Genomic DNA, 21,275 nt, shown 5'->3' on the forward strand with positions numbered 1-21,275 from the left:
CCGATAATCAAACTATAATGTTATTAAAAAAAACATAAGCATGATCGTTTAATGCTACTTTTATGTTTAGTCTTAATGAAAAATGAGATAAAAAATTTAAAAATTTACCTAAGTTTAATGTTCCATTCAATTCTTTACTGCAAGAAATATCAATGTATGTTTTAACAGTATATGAAATTAGATTATTGTAAATAAATTACAACCGACAAACACTATTGCAAAATCTATAACTTAAAAACAGAGCAAATTAATGTTTCAAAACGTTACCTCAAAGTTCTAATTGCAAAAATATTCGGAAAATACAATGTTAACATGCAAATGCTAAAAACAATTTCAAAATGTTGCTTTAATGTCAAAAATTTTCAAAGATGCTACCTCAAAGTTCAAACGACAAAAAAAAAGAGATTTAAAATGATAATTTAATCCCTAAATGGCAAAAAAAACAACTTCAATTTACTTCAGGCCCGGCATGGCCAGGTGGTTAAGGCACTCGGCTTGTAATCTCAGGCTCGCGGGTTCAAATTCCTCCATCACACCAAACATGCTATCTGCGCTACCTCTTCCTAATTTAGCTGTGTAAGAATAGAGGGAAGGTGACTAGTCATCACCACCCACCGCCAATTCTTCGGCTACTCTTTTACCAACGAATAGTGAGATTTACCGTCACTTTAACGTCCTTACGGCTGAAAAGGCGAGCATGTTTGGTGTGGCGGGGATTCAAACCCGCGACTCTTGGATTACGAGTCGAGTACCTTAACCACCTGGCCATACCGGGGCCTGGGTATGCGAAGTAAAGAAAAAATTGTTATTGGCCACTATTTAGTTTTTCACATTATACAGTCGCACAATAGCATGTGTGGTAAATAGGTATGAACTTAGACTTCGAGATTAAACAGTTTTGGAATACAAAGTTTATTTACTATTTTCCAATTACCAGAGTGTAAGTTTGCAAGCTTTCTACGCTAAAAATCCAGTTTTGACACCCATAATAAGCAGACCCGAATGTGTGGCTTTGCGCTTGACAACAAACAAACAAATAAATCAGTTGCCTCACAATTTTTATATCGACGATGGAACTCTATGCTTATCTATCAAACCCTAGAATTCAGCGGATAAGTTTTATTTAATAAGTATTACACAATGGAATTAAATGTTTATGTTATCTATAGAATTTCGTGCAAAGCTATCTGAGGATTATCTGCACTAGCAATCCCTAATTTTGAGGTAACAGATTGGAGGAAAGCAGCTGGTCAACATTACCCACCGCCATTTCATGGGATATCCTTATTGATAATAGGATTTTACACTATTCTTAAGGCCCGGCATGGCCAGGTGGGTTAAGGCGTTCGACTCGTAATCCGAAGGTCGCGGGTTCGAATCCCCGTTGCACCAAACATGCTCGCTCTTTCAGCCGTGGGGACGTTATAAGTGACCGTCAATTCCACCATTCGTCTGTAAAAGAGTAGCCTAAGAGTTAGTGGTGGGTGGTGATGCTTAGCTGCCTTCCCTCTAGCCTTAGTCTTATACTGCTAAACCAGGGACGACTATCGCAGATAGCCATCGTGTAGCTTTGCGCGTAATTCAAAAACAAACAAACAATCAATTTATTTCAATGGCTAAATGAAAATCATGGCCAAGTGGTTAAGGCACTCGACTCGTAATCTGAGGGTCGCGGGTTCGAATGCCCGTCACATCAAACATGCTCGCCCTTTCAGCAGTGGGGGCATTATAAGTGATCTATCTGCGCGAGCTGTACTTAATTTAGCAGTGTAAGACTAGAGGGAAGGCAGCTAGTCATCACCACCCACTCTTGGGCTACTCTTTTACCAACGAATAATGAGATTGATTGTAACATTATAACGCCCCTATAGCTGAATGGGCGAACGGTTGGTACAGCATAGATAGTTTCTTTTGTAGTTTTATGCTAACACAACAAACAAATAAAGAAACGAATAATTATGAGACTTACTAACGTATAAATTAACACGCCTGTATAATTATAACCTTTTAAAATTTTTTTTTTAATTTTCTTTTGCTGGTAAGTAAAATATATTTTATTTATAATATAAAACTTAAAAAATAACTGATAATGGATTTTTAGAAACAAATACATTTTGTAATGACAGATAAATAATTCCACAAAACTTTTGAGTATATGATTACTTCTAATAGAAAAAAAAAATCTTTTATACGTTGTCACAAAAGTCATACCAGTAATTTTGTGGATGTATTTGTACATATCAATAAGCAGTTTGTAAATTTGGCTATACACAAACAGGCCCATTTCTCCTGCTTCTTCCCTCCCATACAAACATAATGTGTCATTCACTCAGCTCAGCGGGTAAGCTGTGTTGAAAGTTATCTACCTTTCAGTGTTAATGAACTGCTGCCTGAGGTCGATTTACTGTTGTTCACTTGATTCTCAAGTAAACATTAACATTTTTGTTTGAGTTGAACATTCTCAACTACACCTCAAGTATTTTCATTGGTTAGACCTGCGGGATGGCATGAACCTTCATTGAATATCTTGATGATAGAATGTCTTGGAAATTGTTTCTTCCAGATGAACAATCAACACGAGTGGAATAACACTGAATTAACAAACCGTTGTAAAGGTGAGTATCTTTGATTTTTCTCAAGTCAAATTTTAAAAAAAAAATGCTCAAATAATGTTTGTCCAATTCAAGGCATAATGCAACCTTTGTGTAAAATTCATACTTTTGAAACACAGTTAGATGAGAAACTCAATTAAAAGCGATTTAATTCTTTTTAAATTAATCTTTATCGTACATTATTCCATTCCCTTTTCGTTTTTAGGTGCTCAAGGAATATTCCTACATAAAAAAATTTTTTATAGTGATTCTATTTTAAAAGTTATTCATGTATTTCCATTAAACATTTGGGAATCTTTGTATGTATGTGTGTGTTTTAAAAACTGGGTATTTCAGTAGTAAAATTATTTTAGAGATTTTATATATATATTTGGTTCTTATTTCTAAGTTATGTAATACGTATAATATGTATTTAATATTTATACACTATCAAAGCTTCGTGTAGAATGCAGTAAGTTCAAAGCAATCTTTGTTTTTAATAAAAGAAAATATACATGTCGTTAATAACTAGTCATAACGTTCTTTTTTATGCTACTGGAGACATTAACTGTTTAACCTTTTAAGTATTTTTACAGTTCCTTTTGTAATCGGGAATTATTCAGAAACAGAAATTCATAAACGCTATTAAATTATAATTAACATCTTTTTCACACATTAATTAAGATTTTACAAAAGTACTTTTTTCGGAAACTTTTTAACTTTATTTAATACCTAGATATCATATTTATATCGTTCAAAGCTGAACAGAAATTTTTAAAGCGTTCAAATTTTACCATATATAAAGCTGAACACGAATTTTGAAGAATTCCGTCCTTTGATTTGGTATCTAAATAATATGGAAATGATTACGATATTTTGTGGAAGATTGGTTTTCGAATAACTAATATACTTATTAGAGTTTGTTTTTCTTATAGCAAAGCCACATCGGGCTATCTGCTCAGCCCACCGAGGGGAATCGAACCCCTGATTGTAGCGTTGTAAATCCGAAGACATACCGCTGTACTAGCGGGGGACACTTATTAGAGAAACGATTAGTGAATCTTTTTTAACAAGTGACTTCTGATTGGTTTAAAATTCGAGCAAATCTACACGATAGTTATCTGTGGTAGCATTCCCTAATTTAGTAATGTAAGACCAGAGGGAAGGCAACTAGTCATCACCATCTCCGCCAACTCTTAGGCTACCATTTTACTTACGAATAGTGAGATTGACTGTTTGAGTAGCATACAAACATACTGTTAGAGAAAACTTCCGATCTTTATATTTATGTTACAAAAAAGGAAAATTTTTTCTAAATGACTCATATTTTGAATTTCAGCTTTAAATTATGCAAAGATCAAGAGTCGTTTCCTGGAACATAGATCGCCATACATCTCCTAGAAATATGAAAATGAAGAACAGATTGTTGGTGGATAAATCTCTGAAAACCAACTTACATTCTGTAAAGACGGAGAGTCTTTTTATGAAATTTTTAACCAATGAATATTATAATGGGCCCGGCATGGCCAAGCATGTTAAGGCGCTCTACTCCTAATCCGAGGGTCGTGGGTTCGAATCCCGTGTTTCGTGATTTACTGTTCACGAAACGTTTCACTCTCAGATGTAATATTTATTTCACATTTTTCAGGTTTTTCTAGATTGACATGACTGTCTGTATTTGTGTTTGGAAACACGTGAAAATACGCATAGCAATGTGAGAAAATATTACAATTTTTAAAAGCACCAAGTCAAGAAGGTAAATCATTGGATCATAAATGGAACGTGAATATGAAATATATCTCAAAGTTTATTTAAATTTTGAAGTTGAAAATGAATTGTAGAAGTATTAATAAATACCTAGTATCAAAATCGTAAAATATTCCTCAAATTTTTATTAAAAACTGATTTATTTGTTGCTTATTTCGAAATAAGTAATAATGTGTGTCTTTACAGAAAATGCTTTAAAATACGTTCTTTCTCTGCTAAGCGACGAAGTATATTGCTTTGCACTATTTCACACAAAAAATATGTGCATTTGCTATTTTAACATTATAAAACGACAAAAATATTCAATTAATGATACGTCCCAAAGTTTGGAGCACCATTTTTGATTACGTAATATTTTAAAGTTAATTATGACTGTTGTATGAATTAACATCTTTTGACAAAATTTAATACTTGCCGTGAAAAATTACAGTGACATAAGATCGATACTGAAAAACTCTTTTTCTGGTTTTAATCAGTTTCTGGTTTGACTCAATAACAAATAAACGAATGATATGGCAGCATCTCGATATCCGGGAGTGACAGGAGTGGGAGGGGAGAGTACGAAAGTCACTCACCTTTTGTTTACAAATAACGCAATGACAAATAAACAGCCGAGATTACGGCATCTCAATGTCCGGGAATGGCAGGTGGTGGTGGTGGTGGGGGGGAGAGTAAGAAAGTCACTCACCTTTTGTTTGAGATAAGAAAGACGAAAGAAAGATTTATGGTAAACAAAAAGCTCAGGGCAAACACAGCTAATTAGTTGTTGTTACCATGATGGTGTGAATGTCATGCAGGAATGTATACCGTGCGAGCAACATTCTAGCTGCTTTTGCCGCAATGCATGGGTAACTGTATTATATACTTATAATAAATGCTTTATATAATAATGCTTTTTTTTTATTTTTATAGCATCATATACATAAATATTCAGTGAAAAAGAAACTATTTGATTTTTCTTTTGGTATGTGTGGAAAGTAAGAGTCCTGATATATTCAGTGCACAACAAAGTTTTTGCTTCTTCAACACTGTTGGGTGTTCCTTATAAATTTTTGGCTGCTAATCACGAAAATCACATACAAAGTTGTTCATCACGTACCGTTTCATCGAAATCTTGGTTTTTGCCAGGACATTGCTACAATGGAAAAACGATATCAGGGCAACTGGAATCCGTCGATGCTTGGTGACTACTGTTGGACACTGCAACGTGGTGCACCGGACATTTAATACAAGCAAAAATCAGGAGCAAAACACTTTTAATTATGTTAAACTTAACAGCGTATTAAAAACATAAACACAATTAAATACGTTATTGCCGGTAAACAGTTAACTGTCTATTTCTCAGAGTTCCTACGTGATGAAGCAAAACCAAAACTATATTTGTACATACCCACCAGGTACCTGTCACAATCAGCAAACACTTTTCAGGAAGCAAAACTTTTCAAAAAAATTGTTGTGCAGTGATATCAAAACCCCATTTACACACGTATTGAAAAGCTAATCCAGTTAGAAGAGTGTAGAAATATTAACCCTCCCAAGAGGATTTTGTAATATGAACGCTACTAAGCCTTTCTGGGTGTATAAACTGTATTAAGTGAAATATAGCTTCACGAATAAATTATATGATGAATAACTGTTATGCAGTTACGGATTTTAATATAATGGATTTTAATGGAAAATATCCCTAGCTTTCGAAACGAGAATACTACCATTTAGGCATTACAGCCTAATAAACAGATGCATTCCCATATTTATTAAAAATCTGAGTTAAACTATATATAAACAAATATTTGTGTACAGGAAAGAAAAAGAAAATATTATTTTATAAAATTAATTTGAGGTAAAAGAATGGTACGTAAACAACTACACAACATCTCGAACCAAATGAGATTGAAGTTTGTTGTTCTGTGTAAGCACTATTTGGTAAGCTGGACTTGTTTACACAGAAGAATGTGTGTGCCCGGTCATTGTGCAAAATAAGAGTCAATTTACCTTAGAACAACATTCTTATCTAATACATGTCAGGAAAACGTGTTCCGATTATCAACAGACTAAACATGTAACGGAAACCTTCCTCAAGGGCGCTGACATGAGGTAAAAAATGCTTTTTTGATGTAATCTTGAGTATTATTCATTATTCAACTTTTTAATAGTTCAAGAGAGACTATCTTGTAATCGCGTTATTAAACGTCAACTAGAAAATATACTTACTTGTTACAATGTCATTAAAACTCGGCCGCAAAAGGCAATTGATTGTCATAACGCTATTTCACATCGACGTCAAAACGCGCATTACTTCATGGTTCGTAAACAAAGTAAGTTCAAAAAATAAAGAAAAAAGGTCCAATTATTTGTTACCAAAAGGTTCAGTAATAAGGTTTTTCTTCCTTAGGGCTTCGTTTACTAGCTCAAATTCTCATTGCTGAACCTTTTGGTAAAGTAACAAATAATTGGACTTTTGTTTTTCTTTCTATTTCTAGGCAATCAATTATAAACCTGATTTAGTTTGATCCTATATAAACAAAGAGTTATTCAAGTAGCCCATCCATTTTGGGGGCTCTTTTAACATTTAAAATTTAAGTCGTTATAAACATACATGTACAACACTGAAAGTAAGAAAAGGTCTATAGAATAATTATTTTCCACGTGCCTTTATGTAGAATACTGTTGCCAAACATACTCGCCGTGGTACCGTTATAATATGACTGTCAATCCCACTATGTAAAAGAGTAGCCCAAGCGTTGGCGGTGGGTGGTGATGACTGGCTGCTTTCCTTCTAGTCTTACATGCTAAATTAGGGACAGCTATTGCAGATAGCCCTCGTGTAGCTTTGCGCGAAATTTCAAACAAACCAAACCAATTGTTGCTAAGCTATTTAAAAAAACAACAACATCGTGATATAAATTTTAATGTTACTTTATTTTTCGCTGAAACTTAATTTCGCAATTACACGCAATTAACATGAATGTTTAGCTGTACCGATGTATATATTGTTGTATTTTCATTTCTGGTGGGTCAGTGGTAAGTTTACGGTACGATTCCCCACGGTGCATTTATTTATTTGTTGTTAGCACAAAGTTACACAAAAGGCTATGTGCGCATCATCGGTATCGAAACCCAATTTTTTAGTTTTATAATGTTTCAGATTTTCTTCTGAGTCACTTGGGTGGATCGAACGCAGTTAGCTTATTATATAGCTTTGTGCTAAATCAAAATAATTTACATAGTTCATTCGACTGATTTATTTGTAAAAGTAGTCTGATATTTACAAGTAAATAGCCATATACGTTTTACGTTTCATGTAGTATAAGGACAAAGGCTTAGACTGCAAATAGTATCAAAGAGTGAAAACTAGTAGTTTAAAAATAAACTGCAGTTCAGATAATGTGGCTTTAACAAGTGAAAAGGTAATACAATAGAACAATACCCGTATTTTGTCTTGGACAATCACAAGGTGTCACGGAAAGTTTCATTCATCACTTTGTCTTTAGTCGTACTCATATCTATGTGAACACAGGGAATTTGAATTTGAGGATCGTTTTTAAATCTTTGCAATCCCCAAATCTTAACATGGCATAGAGTACATTGATCCCTAAAACGAAATGAGACATAAACGTATACAAAGCGGATCGAAACTTATGAATATGAACTGAATGCTATGGTATTGTTAAAATAATGCAACTTAATTGTGTATAGGTGGATAGAACATGTTAGGTGAATGTTGGAAATTACAAACATGGATTAATTATAACTCTTTAAAGTAAATAGAAACGAATGAAAAGCTTACACAGTGAACCCACATAGCGGGACATAACCATAATGAAACTTCAAAGACATACGCTGTAGAATAAAATGAACCATAAAATACAAGACAAATATAATAGGTCTTAAAAAGGAATTGATTAGATATGGAGTATATGCAATGATCTGTTAAACATAAGATAAGTTTATAAGTGAACGCCCAAAATAATTATTTCTATTTAGTGAATGCCAAAACGGAGCATAAATTTATTTTAAGACCCACAAAACGCATCTTAATGTACTTCATGAAATTCAGATTTTGTTACCTGTGAAATATAATAGCCTCCACAAATGTATATGGCACTTGTTTTATCAGTTGTGCTAAATAACAACACTTATCCCTAGAAAATTAATTCGTGCCGCATTACTAGATATAATATTTTTTCTACGTTCTCTCAGGTATCTTTCGATTTTTGTATAAACAAGTGGAGCCAAGGCAAAGATAGAAAAATTGCCCGAATTGACCATATCGAAACCTTGAAGTTGAGCAGACTGACTAATAACTTTCCTGCTTGTTTTGATACTGAAGATTTGATTGTTAACACGGATAATTAGTGCAAGTCTGCCCTAGCTAAGTCTTAACATCCACACTACGCGGTGAACTTTGTTAATGTTTATTACCTTTGAGAAATGCTGTATGAACCTACCTTCCTGTGCTCGAGGAAGGAAATCCTGATGAATCCCGTGATTACTTCGTTAAAAAAGGAACAATACATTTTTGCTGTTTCTACTGATGATTTGGATACTAAGATACATCCTAACTCTAAGCCTTAAAGAAATTTGAGCCTTAAAAAATCGTCGCTAAATAAATACTCATATTACACGACTCAACAAAGCCTGTACCATTGTTATTCTTGATAAAAATCACTAACTATTTGAGTAAAATGCAAGTTATTCTTGTACTTCACCAAGTTTAAAATCCTAAACAGTTTCATATTTAATGTTTTGTTACTTTGGATAGGGGGCTAGATTCCTGCATACTGTATCATTTGGCAGACAATTCTTATTGTCAGTTATTATTCAAGACTTTTTAGGAAAACACATAGGTTGAAAGATAATTTATTTGTATCAAATGTTATCAACATATGTAATTTTACGTAATTTTGGTTGTGTTTTCCGTTAGACTTCTAGTTAAGGTTTACTTTTCCGGTAGACGTGTAAATAAAGCTCATTGATTAGTGGTTTACATAACGCTAATAAGGTTTTCTGGTCTCTCATTGATAATTTATGGCACGGTTTTTGTGACTTTAATTAGTATTCCAGCTGATTTAAGTCATTCGTCATTTAGGTATTGTTGACATAATTTCCCAGTAGGTGCCATTTTTCTTTAGATTTTTAAATAATGTTAATACAGTTTCCTAACGTTAGTTGCGTTTTCAGTTAACGTTTAGTTTTTTAACAGATTGTTGAGTATAATAAGATAATAAGTAATTCGTGTTCCAGCTGATGTTAAAGAAAGATAGATGCCATTTTTCTGTAGATTTTTAAGTAATGTTAATACAATTTCCTAACGTTGGTAGTTTTCAATTAGCATTTAGTTTCAAAAATTTTATTAACTACTTTTAATAAACGTTGTTGATATACTTTATTGTATAATGCTGATATAGTTTTGTAGTATACGCTTAGATAATGTTCATGTAATTTCTCACCAGACGTTTAAATAAATTACTAAGAAATATTGATATAAGTTTATGTACACTTTTAAACTTTGTTAGTATAGTTTACTGTTAGACTCGCAACTAATACTGGTACCATTTTTTCTTACACTTTTAAGCCCTTTGAACAGATGTAGTTTTACAGGACAATAGTAATGTTAGATTTAGATTTCTGTTAAACGCTTAAGTAAAAATGAAATACTTTTTGTTTTCGGAATTTCTTGTGAATATTGGAGAAGTTTAGACAATTTAACTGTAAAGTTTTTTTTTTTTTAACGACCTTTATTCCCCAGATAATGATCAAAAATACTATTTTGCTGAAATAAAAACTTATGATTATTTGGAATATAAAAGTCGTTTTTCTAAGTTAATAATAATATAATTTGCTGGTTGTCGTTTAAATATTGTTTGTTTAATTTTCTTGCTCTACATAACTGAATATTGTTGGTAGAAATTTTCCGTTAAACGTTTAATGTTGATATAGTTTTTCATTCGACATTTAGGTATTGTTGACATAATTTCCCAGCAGATGTTTAATAATATTTATATGGTTGTGTGAAAAATAATTAGATAACTAGCGTATAGCGTCAAAATGGTAGGTCAAGTACTATCACCCACACCCAATAATATAACCTAAGCTCACATTTCACATAATTAATTATCTGAAGCTGAACGGTTTGTAACGTTCGAAACCTGTGAAAGTTCTTGACCAAATATCTGATTATTACCCTGATTAATAAGCGTTTATCACAGTTAAGCTTCCGAAGCTTATAGTATATTGACTTTAGTAGACCAACAATATTCTAAAACTATCTTTCGGCGTGGCGGTTTACAAACTTTAAGGCAACATTCTCGAAAATTTGCTTGGCAACAATATTAGAAGATACGCTAGTGCTTTGGTAAAACACATTGTTGATTCTTACTCCCTAGAATCTTCTAAAGATTTAGAGAACAGGCGGGAATTGCGCAGTACACATTTAACAATATAAGTTACATACATTCATAAATATATGTTAAATTGACACGAACATAAATATTAAAGAAATAGGGATCCCTCATTACGTTTTTACTTTCAGCTTATTATATCAACCTCGCTATACTTATAAGGTTTCACGACACACACAACTCTCACAGCTCCCTTGCCTCAGCCACTAAAATCGTAATAGCCAAAGAGTAGTCGAATTACTCTATTTGTATAAATGCATTTTAGGTGTTATGACTCTATTTCGAGAAATCAAGCGTGACGTGACACACAATGCTTATGATATTGGTTAGACGTTAATATACTACTCCTATAAATGTATAACCATTGTTGGTATAATTTGCCGGTATCAATTAATATTCACATAGTTTCCCGATAGATAATCTAAGTATTATTAGAGTATATAACGCCTTATTCTGCGAGATGTAATCTATAGATCCCTAATTTGTGTGACGTTACAACACAATACACCTAGCACATACATATATATATTCCCCAAATCGTTTTTACTGGTCACTGGTAGAGAGCCAGTTGAGAAATAGTTGTAAACATCTATCAGTCCCATTGTTGGACTTTTTTTTTTTTGTTTATATTTTGAAAATAACTCCAGAAAAGACAAAAACCTGTTTACTGGTCTATATTTCATAGCCTCATAAGGAGCTTATAGCTACATGTTCTGCAGCACAGTCATATTACATTGTCATTGTTGTTTGCTAGTAGATTTTGTGGTACTCTTTGTATGGGTTTCCGATAGTCACTTATACATATGTATGATGAAATACCCTAGGTTATGTTGCACATATTATTTATGGAGTAATTATAATTTTGTATTCTTTTACCTCGAAAGATACATTTTTCCTGTTCTTTATGAAATTCCCTTGTGATTTTTTGAATACTTTCTTTAGGTTTTTATCTATTACCTCTTAATTTTTTTTGCATGTATTTACCTTCAAATCTAACATGTTGATTATATTTATATATATACAGGGTGGCCCGTAGCTCCCTACCCATCCATATATCTATGTATCCAGTGTATCTGTGTGGTGTCACCAGTATTCTTGCGCTCATGTGCCTACGTACTTGTCACAATACGCTCTTCAGGTGTAAATGGGCTTAAATCGGCCATATTGCTCTGAAAAAAAGAAACAGATTTACAATACATGCGTAATTGAATATAACATAATAACATATTGATGGGTTGGCACTTACGGGCCACCCTGTATGTATATATAGATACACACACAAGACAAAAGTTCTTTTTTCTTTTTATTTTATTTAGTGTTAGATTTAGCTCTTGCTTTTTATTAATCTTCTTTCGATTAATTTATCTAGGTAATATTTTTAAGACCTTTTAATTATTGAAGTGTTACTTCTAAAATTATAACTATGAAATTAAAAAAAAAATAACGTGTGCTCGCCTGCGTGGAGGGGAGCTTTTTAACCATGCAAAAATAAAATTAAGTTTGTTTTTTTAGTATTTCGTGCAAAGGTACATAACGACCACCTGCGCTAGTTGTCCCTAGTTTAGTTGTGTAAGACTAGACGGAAAGCAGCTAGTCATCACCACCAACCGCCAACTCTCGGGCTACTCCTTTACCAACGAATAGTGGGATTGACCACACAATATAGCGATCTCACGGTTGAAAGGGCGAACATGTTTGTGACGGGAATTAGAACCCACGACCCTCAGCTTACGAGTCGAGCGCCCTGACCAGCAGGCCATGCGTAAAATTAGGAGTAGGGAAGTACAGACAACATGACCATATGTGTAACGGAGAGGTGGGTGTAGATAATAATAATAACAGGGAAAGTACTTGAGCAACGAATCTGTTAACGCTGATAGCCTGACCTTAGCCAATAGTGTTTTTGTGTTTGAAGTCTTGTGTGTGAATGTATTCATTTATTTATACACATTTAGTGTGCATGGATCGTCACCATGCTGAATAGAAAGTTGGTAGTAATACTGAGTTTTAATACTTGCCCCAAACACCCAGAGTTTGAAAGTGTCGTTATATCTGATGTTTATTACGCGATCTGTTTGACGTTTTTGATCAAACCAGTTTTGTGTTTGGTGTGTATCACGTCTTATGGAATAGGTTTAACCTCGCACCACATACTTAACATTAAACATAAGTAGTATATGTAGGATACTTAACTGTTTCAAATGCGTTAAACGTGTAGTATTGCCTTTACATATTATAAACTTTGTTAAATACAAAATACCATAGCAACAACAACAAAATGTATGTTTCGTACGCGAAGCACGAACTTTCCTCTTACTTTTAAATTATTTTGAAGAAATATATTGGTAGAATAAACGTACAATATTTCTGATGATGACTGAACAAATCTAAATATCTATGTGAATTTGTAAGTGTTTAACAGATGTCTCTGGCAAATTCGCTATTGTTGTTTACCTTAACTACAAGACCCGGAATGGCCAAGTGGTTAAGGCACTTGACTCGTAATCTGCTCGCCCTTTCAGCCGTGGGGGCGTTATAATGTGACGGTCAGTCCCCTATTCAGTGGTAAAAGAGAAGCCCAATAGTTGGCAGTGGGTGGTAATGACTAGCTGCCTTCCCTCTAGTCTTACACTGCTAAATTAGGGATGGCTAGCGCAGATAGCCCTCGAGTAGCTTTGCGCGAAATTCAAGAATGAATATTATAAAAAAAATAAGCAGTTATTTTTCTGAGGGTTCAGTCACTAAATATTAACTATTACCTTTTAAAGATGTTTCGTGTTTTGTTCTTTTTGTAGATTAAATCTATTGGTACTTACTTTGTACACTACATAGAACATATTGTTATCGTGTTCGTGATTTACTGTTCGCGAAACGTTTCACTCTCAGATGTAATACTTATTTCACATTTTTCAGGTTTTTCTAGATTGATATGACTGTCTGTATTTGTGTTTCGAAACACGTGAAAATACGCATAGCAATGTGAGAAAATATTACAATTTTTAAAAGCACCAAGTCAAGAAGGTAAATCATTGGATCATAGATGGAACGTAAATATGAAATATATCTCAAAGTTTATTTAAAATTTTAGTTTAAAATGAACTGTAGAAGTATTAATAAATACCTAGTATCAAAATCGTAAAATATTCCTCAAATTTTTATTAAAAACTGATTTATTTGTTGCTTATTTCGAAATAAGTAATAATGTGTCTTTACAGAAAATGCTTTAAAATACGTTCTTTCTCTGCTAAGCGACGAAGTATATTGCTTTGCACTATTTCACACAAAAAAATATGTGCATTTGCTATTTTAACATTATAAAACAATAAAAATATTCAATTAGTGACACGTCCCAAAGTTTGGAGCACCATTTTTGATCACGTAATATTTTAAAGTTAATTATGACTGTTGTATGAATTAACATCTTTTGACAAAATTTAATACTTGCCGTGAAAAATTACAGTGACATAAGATCGATACTGAAAAACTCTTTTTCTGGTTTTAATCAGTTTCTGGTTTGACTCAATAACAAATAAACGAATGATATTGCAGCATCTCGATATCCGGGAGTGACAGGAGTGGGGGGGAGTACGAAAGTCACTCACCTTTTGTTTACAAATAACGCAATGACAAATAAACAGCCGAGATTACGGCATCTCAATGTCCGGGAATGGCAGGTGGGGGGGGGGGGAGTAAGAAAGTCACTCACCTTTTGTTTGAGATAAGAAAGACGATAGAAAGATTTATGGTAAACAAAAAGCTCAGGGCAAACACAGCTAATTAGTTGTTGTTACCATGATGGTGTGAATGTCATGCAGGAATGTATACCGTGAGAGCAACATTCTAGCAGCTTTTGCCGCAATGCATGGGTAACTGTATTATATACTGATAATAAATGCTTTATATAATAATGCTTTTTTTATTTTTATAGCATCATATACATAAATACTCAGTGAAAAAGAAACTATTTGATTTTTCTTTTGGTATGTGTGGAAAGTAAGAGTCCTGATATATTCAGTGCACAACAAAGTTTTTGCTTCTTCAACACTGTTGGGTGTTCCTTATAAATTTTTGGCTGCTAATCACGAAAATCACATACAAAGTTGTTCATCACGTACCGTTTCATCGAAATCTTGGTTTTTGCCAGGACATTGCTACAATGGAAAAACGATATCAGGGCAACTGGAATCCGTCGATGCTTGGTGACTACTGTTGGACACTGCAACGTGATGCACCGGACATTTAATACAAGCAAAAATCAGGAGCAAAACACTTTTAATTATGTTAAACTTAACAGCGTATTAAAAACATAAACACAATTAAATACGTTATTGCCGGTAAACAGTTAACTGTCTATTTCTCAGAGTTCCTACGTGATGAAGCAAAACCAAAACTATATTTGTACATATCCACAGGTACCTGTCACAATCAGCAAAAACTTTTCAAAAAAATTGTTGTGCAGTGTAATCAAAACCCCATTTACACACGTATTGAAAAGCTAATCCAGTTAGAAGAGTGTAGAAATATTAACCCTCCCAAGAGGATTTTGTAATATGAACGCTACTAAGCCTTTCTGGGTGTATAAACTGTATTAAGTGAAATATAGCTTCACGAATAAATTATATGATCAATAATTGTTATGCAGTTACGGATTTTAATATAATGGATTTTAATGGAAAATATCCCTAGCTTTCGAAACGAGAATACTACCATTTAGGCATTACAGCCTAATAAACAGATGCATTCCCATATTTATTAAAAATCTGAGTTAAACTATATATAAACAAATATTTGTGTACAGGAAAGAAAAAGAAAATATTATTTTATAAAATTAATTTGAGGTAAAAGAATGGTACGTAAACAACTACACAACATCTCGAACCAAATGAGATTGAAGTTTGTTGTTCTGTGTAAGCACTATTTGGTAAGCTGGACTTGTTTACACAGAAGAATGTGTGTGCCCGGTCATTGTGCAAAATAAGAGTCAATTTACCTTAGAACAACATTCTTATCTAATACATGTCAGGAAAACGTGTTCCGATTATCAACAGACTAAACATGTAACGGAAACCTTCCTCAAGGGCGCTGACATGAGGTAAAAAATGCTTTTTTGATGTAATCTTGAGTATTATTCATTATTCAACTTTTTAATAGTTCAAGAGAGACTATCTTGTAATCGCGTTATTAAACGTCAACTAGAAAATATACTTACTTGTTACAATGTCATTAAAACTCGGCCGCAAAAGGCAATTGATTGTCATAACGCTATTTCACATCGACGTCAAAACGCGCATTACTTCATGGTTCGTAAACAAAGTAAGTTCAAAAAATAAAGAAAAAAGGTCCAATTATTTGTTACCAAAAGGTTCAGTAATAAGGTTTTTCTTCCTTAGGGCTTCGTTTACTAGCTCAAATTCTCATTGCTGAACCTTTTGGTAAAGTAACAAATAATTGGACTTTTGTTTTTCTTTCTATTTCTAGGCAATCAATTATAAACCTGATTTAGTTTGATCCTATATAAACAGAGTTATTCAAGTAGCCCATCCATTTTGGGGGCTCTTTTAACATTTAAAATTTAAGTCGTTATAAACATACATGTACAACACTGAAAGAAAGAAAAGATCTATAGAATAATTATTTTCCACGTGCCTTTATGTAGAATACTGTTGCCAAACATACTCGCCGTGGTACCGTTATAATATGACTGTCAATCTCACTATATAAAAGAGTAGCCCAAACATTGGCGGTGGGTGGTGATGACTGGCTGCTTTCCTTCTAGTCTTACATGCTAAATTAGGGACAGCTATTGCAGATAGCCCTCGTGTAGCTTTGCGCAAAATTTCAAACAAACCAAACCAATTGTTGCTATGCTATTTAAAAAAACAACAACATCGTGATATAAATTTTAATGTTACTTTATTTTTCGCTGAAACTTAATTTCGCAATTACACGCTATTAACATGAACGTTTAGCTGTACCGATGTATATATTGTTGTATTTTCATTTCTGGTGGGTCAGTGGTAAGTTTACGGTACGATTCCCCACGGTGCATTTATTTATTTGTTGTTAAGCACAAAGTTACACAAAAGGCTATGTGCGCATCATCGGTATCGAAACCCAATTTTTTAGTTTTATAATGTTTCAGATTTTCTTCTGAGTCACTTGGGTGGATCGAACGCAGTTAGCTTATTATATAGCTTTGTGCTAAATCAAAATAATTTACATAGTTCATTCGACTGATTTATTTGTAAAAGTAGTCTGATATTTACAAGTAAATAGCCATATACGTTTTACGTTTCATGTAGTATAAGGACAAAGGCTTAGACTGCAAATAGTATCAAAGAGTGAAAACTAGTAGTTTAAAAATAAACTGCAGTTTAGATAATGTGGCTTTAACAAGTGAAAAGGTAATACAATAGAACAATACCCGTATTTTGTCTTGGACAATCACAAGGTGTCACGGAAAGTTTCATTCATCACTTTGTCTTTAGTCGTACTCATATCTATGTGAACACAGGGAATTTGAATTTGAGGATCGTTTTTAAATCTTTGCAATCCCCAAATCTTAACATGGCATAGAGTACATTGATCCCTAAAACGAAATGAGACATAAACGTATACAAAGCGGATCGAAACTTATGAATATGAACTGAATGCTATGGTATTGTTAAAATAATGCAACTTAATTGTGTATAGGTGGATAGAACATGTTAGGTGAATGTTGGAAATTACAAACATGGATTAATTATAACTCTTTAAAGTAAATAGAAACGAATGAAAAGCTTACACAGTGAACCCACATAGCGGGACATAACCATAATGAAACTTCAAAGACATACGCTGTAGAATAAAATGAACCATAAAATACAAGACAAATATAATAGGTCTTAAAAAGGAATTGATTAGATATGGAGTATATGCAATGATCTGTTAAACATAAGATAAGTTTATAAGTGAACGCCCAAAATAATTATTTCTATTTAGTGAATGCCAAAACGGAGCATAAATTTATTTAAAGACCCACAAAACGCATCTTAATGTACTTCATGAAATTCAGGTTTTGTTACCTGTGAAATATAATAGCCTCTACAAATGTATATGGCACTTGTTTTATCAGTTGTGCTAAATAACAACACTTATCCCTAGAAAATTAATACGTGCCGCATTACTAGATATAATATTTTTTCTACGTTCTCTCAGGTATCTTTCGATTTTTGTATAAACAAGTGGAGCCAAGGCAAAGATAGAAAAATTGCCCGAATTGACCATATCGAAACCTTGAAGTTGAGCAGACTGACTAATAACTTTCCTGCTTGTTTTGATACTGAAGATTTGATTGTTAACACGGATAATTAGTGTAAGTCTGCCCTAGCTAAGTCTTAACATCCACACTACGCGGTGAACTTTGTTAATGTTTATTACCTTTGAGAAATGCTGTATAGAACCTACCTTCCTGTGCACGAGGAAGGAAATCCTGATGAATCCCGTGATTACTTCGTTAAAAAAGGAACAATACATTTTTGCTGTTTCTACTGATGATTTGGATACTAAGATACATCCTAACTCTAAGCCTTAAAGAAATTTGAGCCTTAAAAAATCGTCGCTAAATAAAAATACTCATATTACACGACTCAACAAAGCCTGTACCATTGTTATTCTTGATAAAAATCACTAACTATTTGAGTAAAATGCAAGTTATTCTTGTACTTCACCAAGTTTAAAATCCTAAACAGTTTCATATTTAATGTTTTGTTACTTTGGATAGGGGACTAGATTCCTGCATACTGTATCATTTGGCAGACAATTCTTATTGTCAGTTATTATTCAAGACTTTTTAGGAAAACACATAGGTTGAAAGATAATTTATTTGTATCAAATGTTATCAACATATGTAATTTTACGTAATTTTGGTTGTGTTTTCCGTTAGACTTCTAGTTCAGGTTTAGTTTTCCGGTAGACGTGTAAATAAAGCTCATTGATTAGTGGTTTACATAACGCTAATAAGGTTTTCTGGTCTCTCATTGATAACTTAAGAACAGCTAGCGCAGATAGCCCTCGTGTAGCTTTGCTCGAAATTCAAAACACACAACATCCGAAAAGGTTAAGTTCTTCTCACTCATCTCAGACGTGAACAATTTTTATTTATACTGTTTAAAACTTTCCTAAATATTTCTAATCCATAGTTACTGCCCCCCAGTGGCTCAGCGGTATGTTTGTGGACTTACAACGCTAAAAATCGGCTTTCGATACCCGTGGTGGGCAGAGCACAGAGAGCCCATTGTGTAGCTTTGTGCTTAATTCAAAACAACAAAACCATAGTTACTGTTACAAATTTTATGAATTACAAATAATCATCCATATATCTTTTCTGTGATGCTTCTAAATGAAGAATATAGTGCAATGTGAAATTATTTTGAGAAAAGATGATAAAGTAGTATTTCAAATTATCACATTGCTAATTTTGAGTGATTTGTGGAAAGTTTGTTCCATAGCAGTTTCTTGAGAGGTTACGCTAAATATCATTATGATAAAAATGCCATTTTATAAAAAAAATATCAGGTTAAAAGGCATGATTAAACGATCACCTAGTTATCAGCCTTCGTTTGGTTGGCCACAATAGTTATTCATGTTGATTTTTATTATTTTTAAAGTTAACTATGCAATTTACTTTCAACGATTGCACAGCGGTGTTTTCTTGTTCTATTTAGAGTTAAATTCTTTGGAAACGTCAGTAATGATACTTGTCTTTAGTCAGCGGCTGATGAAACGACTCTGTTTTTTTCTTTCAAGCACAAACATTTAGCTCATGGTTCACTCATCCTTTGAGCAATTTCAGATCTAATTACGGTTTTGGACTCAGGAGATCAAACCATTTTGATTAGTGTATTTCATCTCGTACAAAATCTCATAATTTAAAATAGCCTAATCTTGCTTAAGAGAATTTCAGTTTTAGGGTGGGCTGGTTGAGATATTGATGAGTAATAAAACTCAGTCGGGTACAAGCGCTACTCACGACTTGATATTGTTGGCACACAAAAAATTAGCTTATGAAAGGGGTGGGGGAAGATTAATTTACTCTAATTCTGTCTAAAGTAACTTCTAGTGACGCGGCTGTTGAGGATTCTCTTTTGCATATTAAGAAGTAATTAGTTTTTAACCAACAGAGAAGTATTTTACGGTTTTACCCCGTCAAATTTATGCAACAGAAAAGCATAACTAATACTTATTTTAGAGTTGAAAGATTGTTTGTTTGTGTTTGAAATTCGCGCAAAACTATACGAGTTCTATCTGCGCTAGCCGTCCCTAATTTAGCAGTTTAAAACTTGAGGGAAGGCAGCTAGTCATCACCACCCACCGCCAACTCTTGGGATACTCTTTTACATAGTGGAATTGACCGTCATATTACAACGCCCCCACGGCTGAAAGGGTGAGCATGTTTGGTGTGACGGGGACTCAAACCCGCGACCCTCGGATTACGAGTCAAGTGCCTTAACTACCGGGCCATGCCCAGCCCAATAAAGAAAGAATGGCAGCGGTGGGAGTTGAAAGAATGATGAACTAAAATATTTAATAAGTGTTTTTGATGTCTTAAAACTAAGTACTTTTATGACGTAAACTAATATATACAAAAAATGTAAGAAAAACTGCAGGTGATAATCGTGAAAAATTGGGGCATTGTGGATTCGTTTATAGAAGGGTGTTCTCTTCTTTAGTAGATACTGCAATATTACACTCACGAATAATTTACTCCAATTAGTTATATGTTTAGTCCCCCGCAGGGACATGGGTAAGTCTACGAAGTTACAACGCTAAAATCGGGGGTTCGATTCCCCTCGGTTAATACAGCAGATAACCCGATGTGGTTTTGTTATAAGAAAAACACAGATGACATAAATGTACTTGGTACAAAGATCTTCGACTGTTCTTTACTCTAACCGTCCCTGATTTGGAAGGGATAGACTTGATGGAACACAACTAGCCAATAACGCGCACTATCAAATTCTGATGTATTGTTATCTGACCAGATAGTAAGAGTTGACCGTTATTCTTATAACGACTCTAGAACTCCAAATGACAGAAATATTTTTTTTTTAATCATAGTAACACGTGCGTAAAAGATAGGCCCGTTAATTCACTGTCCAGCACACTAACCACTAGACAAATGAATACTGTGACCGAACGTCATATTATAAAACATCTCCACGAACATGATCAGCGACTTCTTTAAATTCCACAATACGTAGCACAATGTAGCCGAACTCTGTAAACACCAAACCATGCCAGTCCCAAATTCTTTCCCTCCCTATCTCCAAGAGTGTGCTATATATTTCTAAAAAAGTTTTAATAAATATTGTATTTATAACTGCTTACAATAATTCGAGAAAGAGATTCTATCTTAAGTTGTTTAAATTGTGTGACTGAAATGACTCAGGTTATACAATGACATAAAATACTTCCAGATAATACCGAATAGGCCAATACACTGATTTTTAAATTTATGATTGGCTAACGGAGATCA

At 33.6% G+C, this 21,275-nt stretch overlaps 1 protein-coding gene across 3 annotated transcripts in view; it reads left to right on the forward strand.

The window, feature by feature from the left end:
• Positions 1 to 2,304: 2,304 nt before the first annotated feature.
• The window catches only part of LOC143256885 (uncharacterized), a 39,748-nt gene continuing 20,777 nt past the window's right edge, over positions 2,305 to 21,275 (forward strand). For 2 of the 3 annotated variants that reach the window (XM_076514696.1, XM_076514697.1), the window contains exon 1: positions 2,305 to 2,615. In XM_076514696.1, the coding sequence (XP_076370811.1) occupies positions 2,531 to 2,615 (85 nt within the window). In that variant the 5' untranslated portion in view covers positions 2,305 to 2,530. The remainder of the gene's footprint in view (positions 2,616 to 21,275) is intronic. The other variant, XM_076514699.1, reaches the window with a different exon arrangement.

This window comes from Tachypleus tridentatus, chromosome 7 (genome assembly GCF_004210375.1).
Source record: "Tachypleus tridentatus isolate NWPU-2018 chromosome 7, ASM421037v1, whole genome shotgun sequence".
Lineage (NCBI taxonomy): Eukaryota > Metazoa > Arthropoda > Merostomata > Xiphosura > Limulidae > Tachypleus > Tachypleus tridentatus.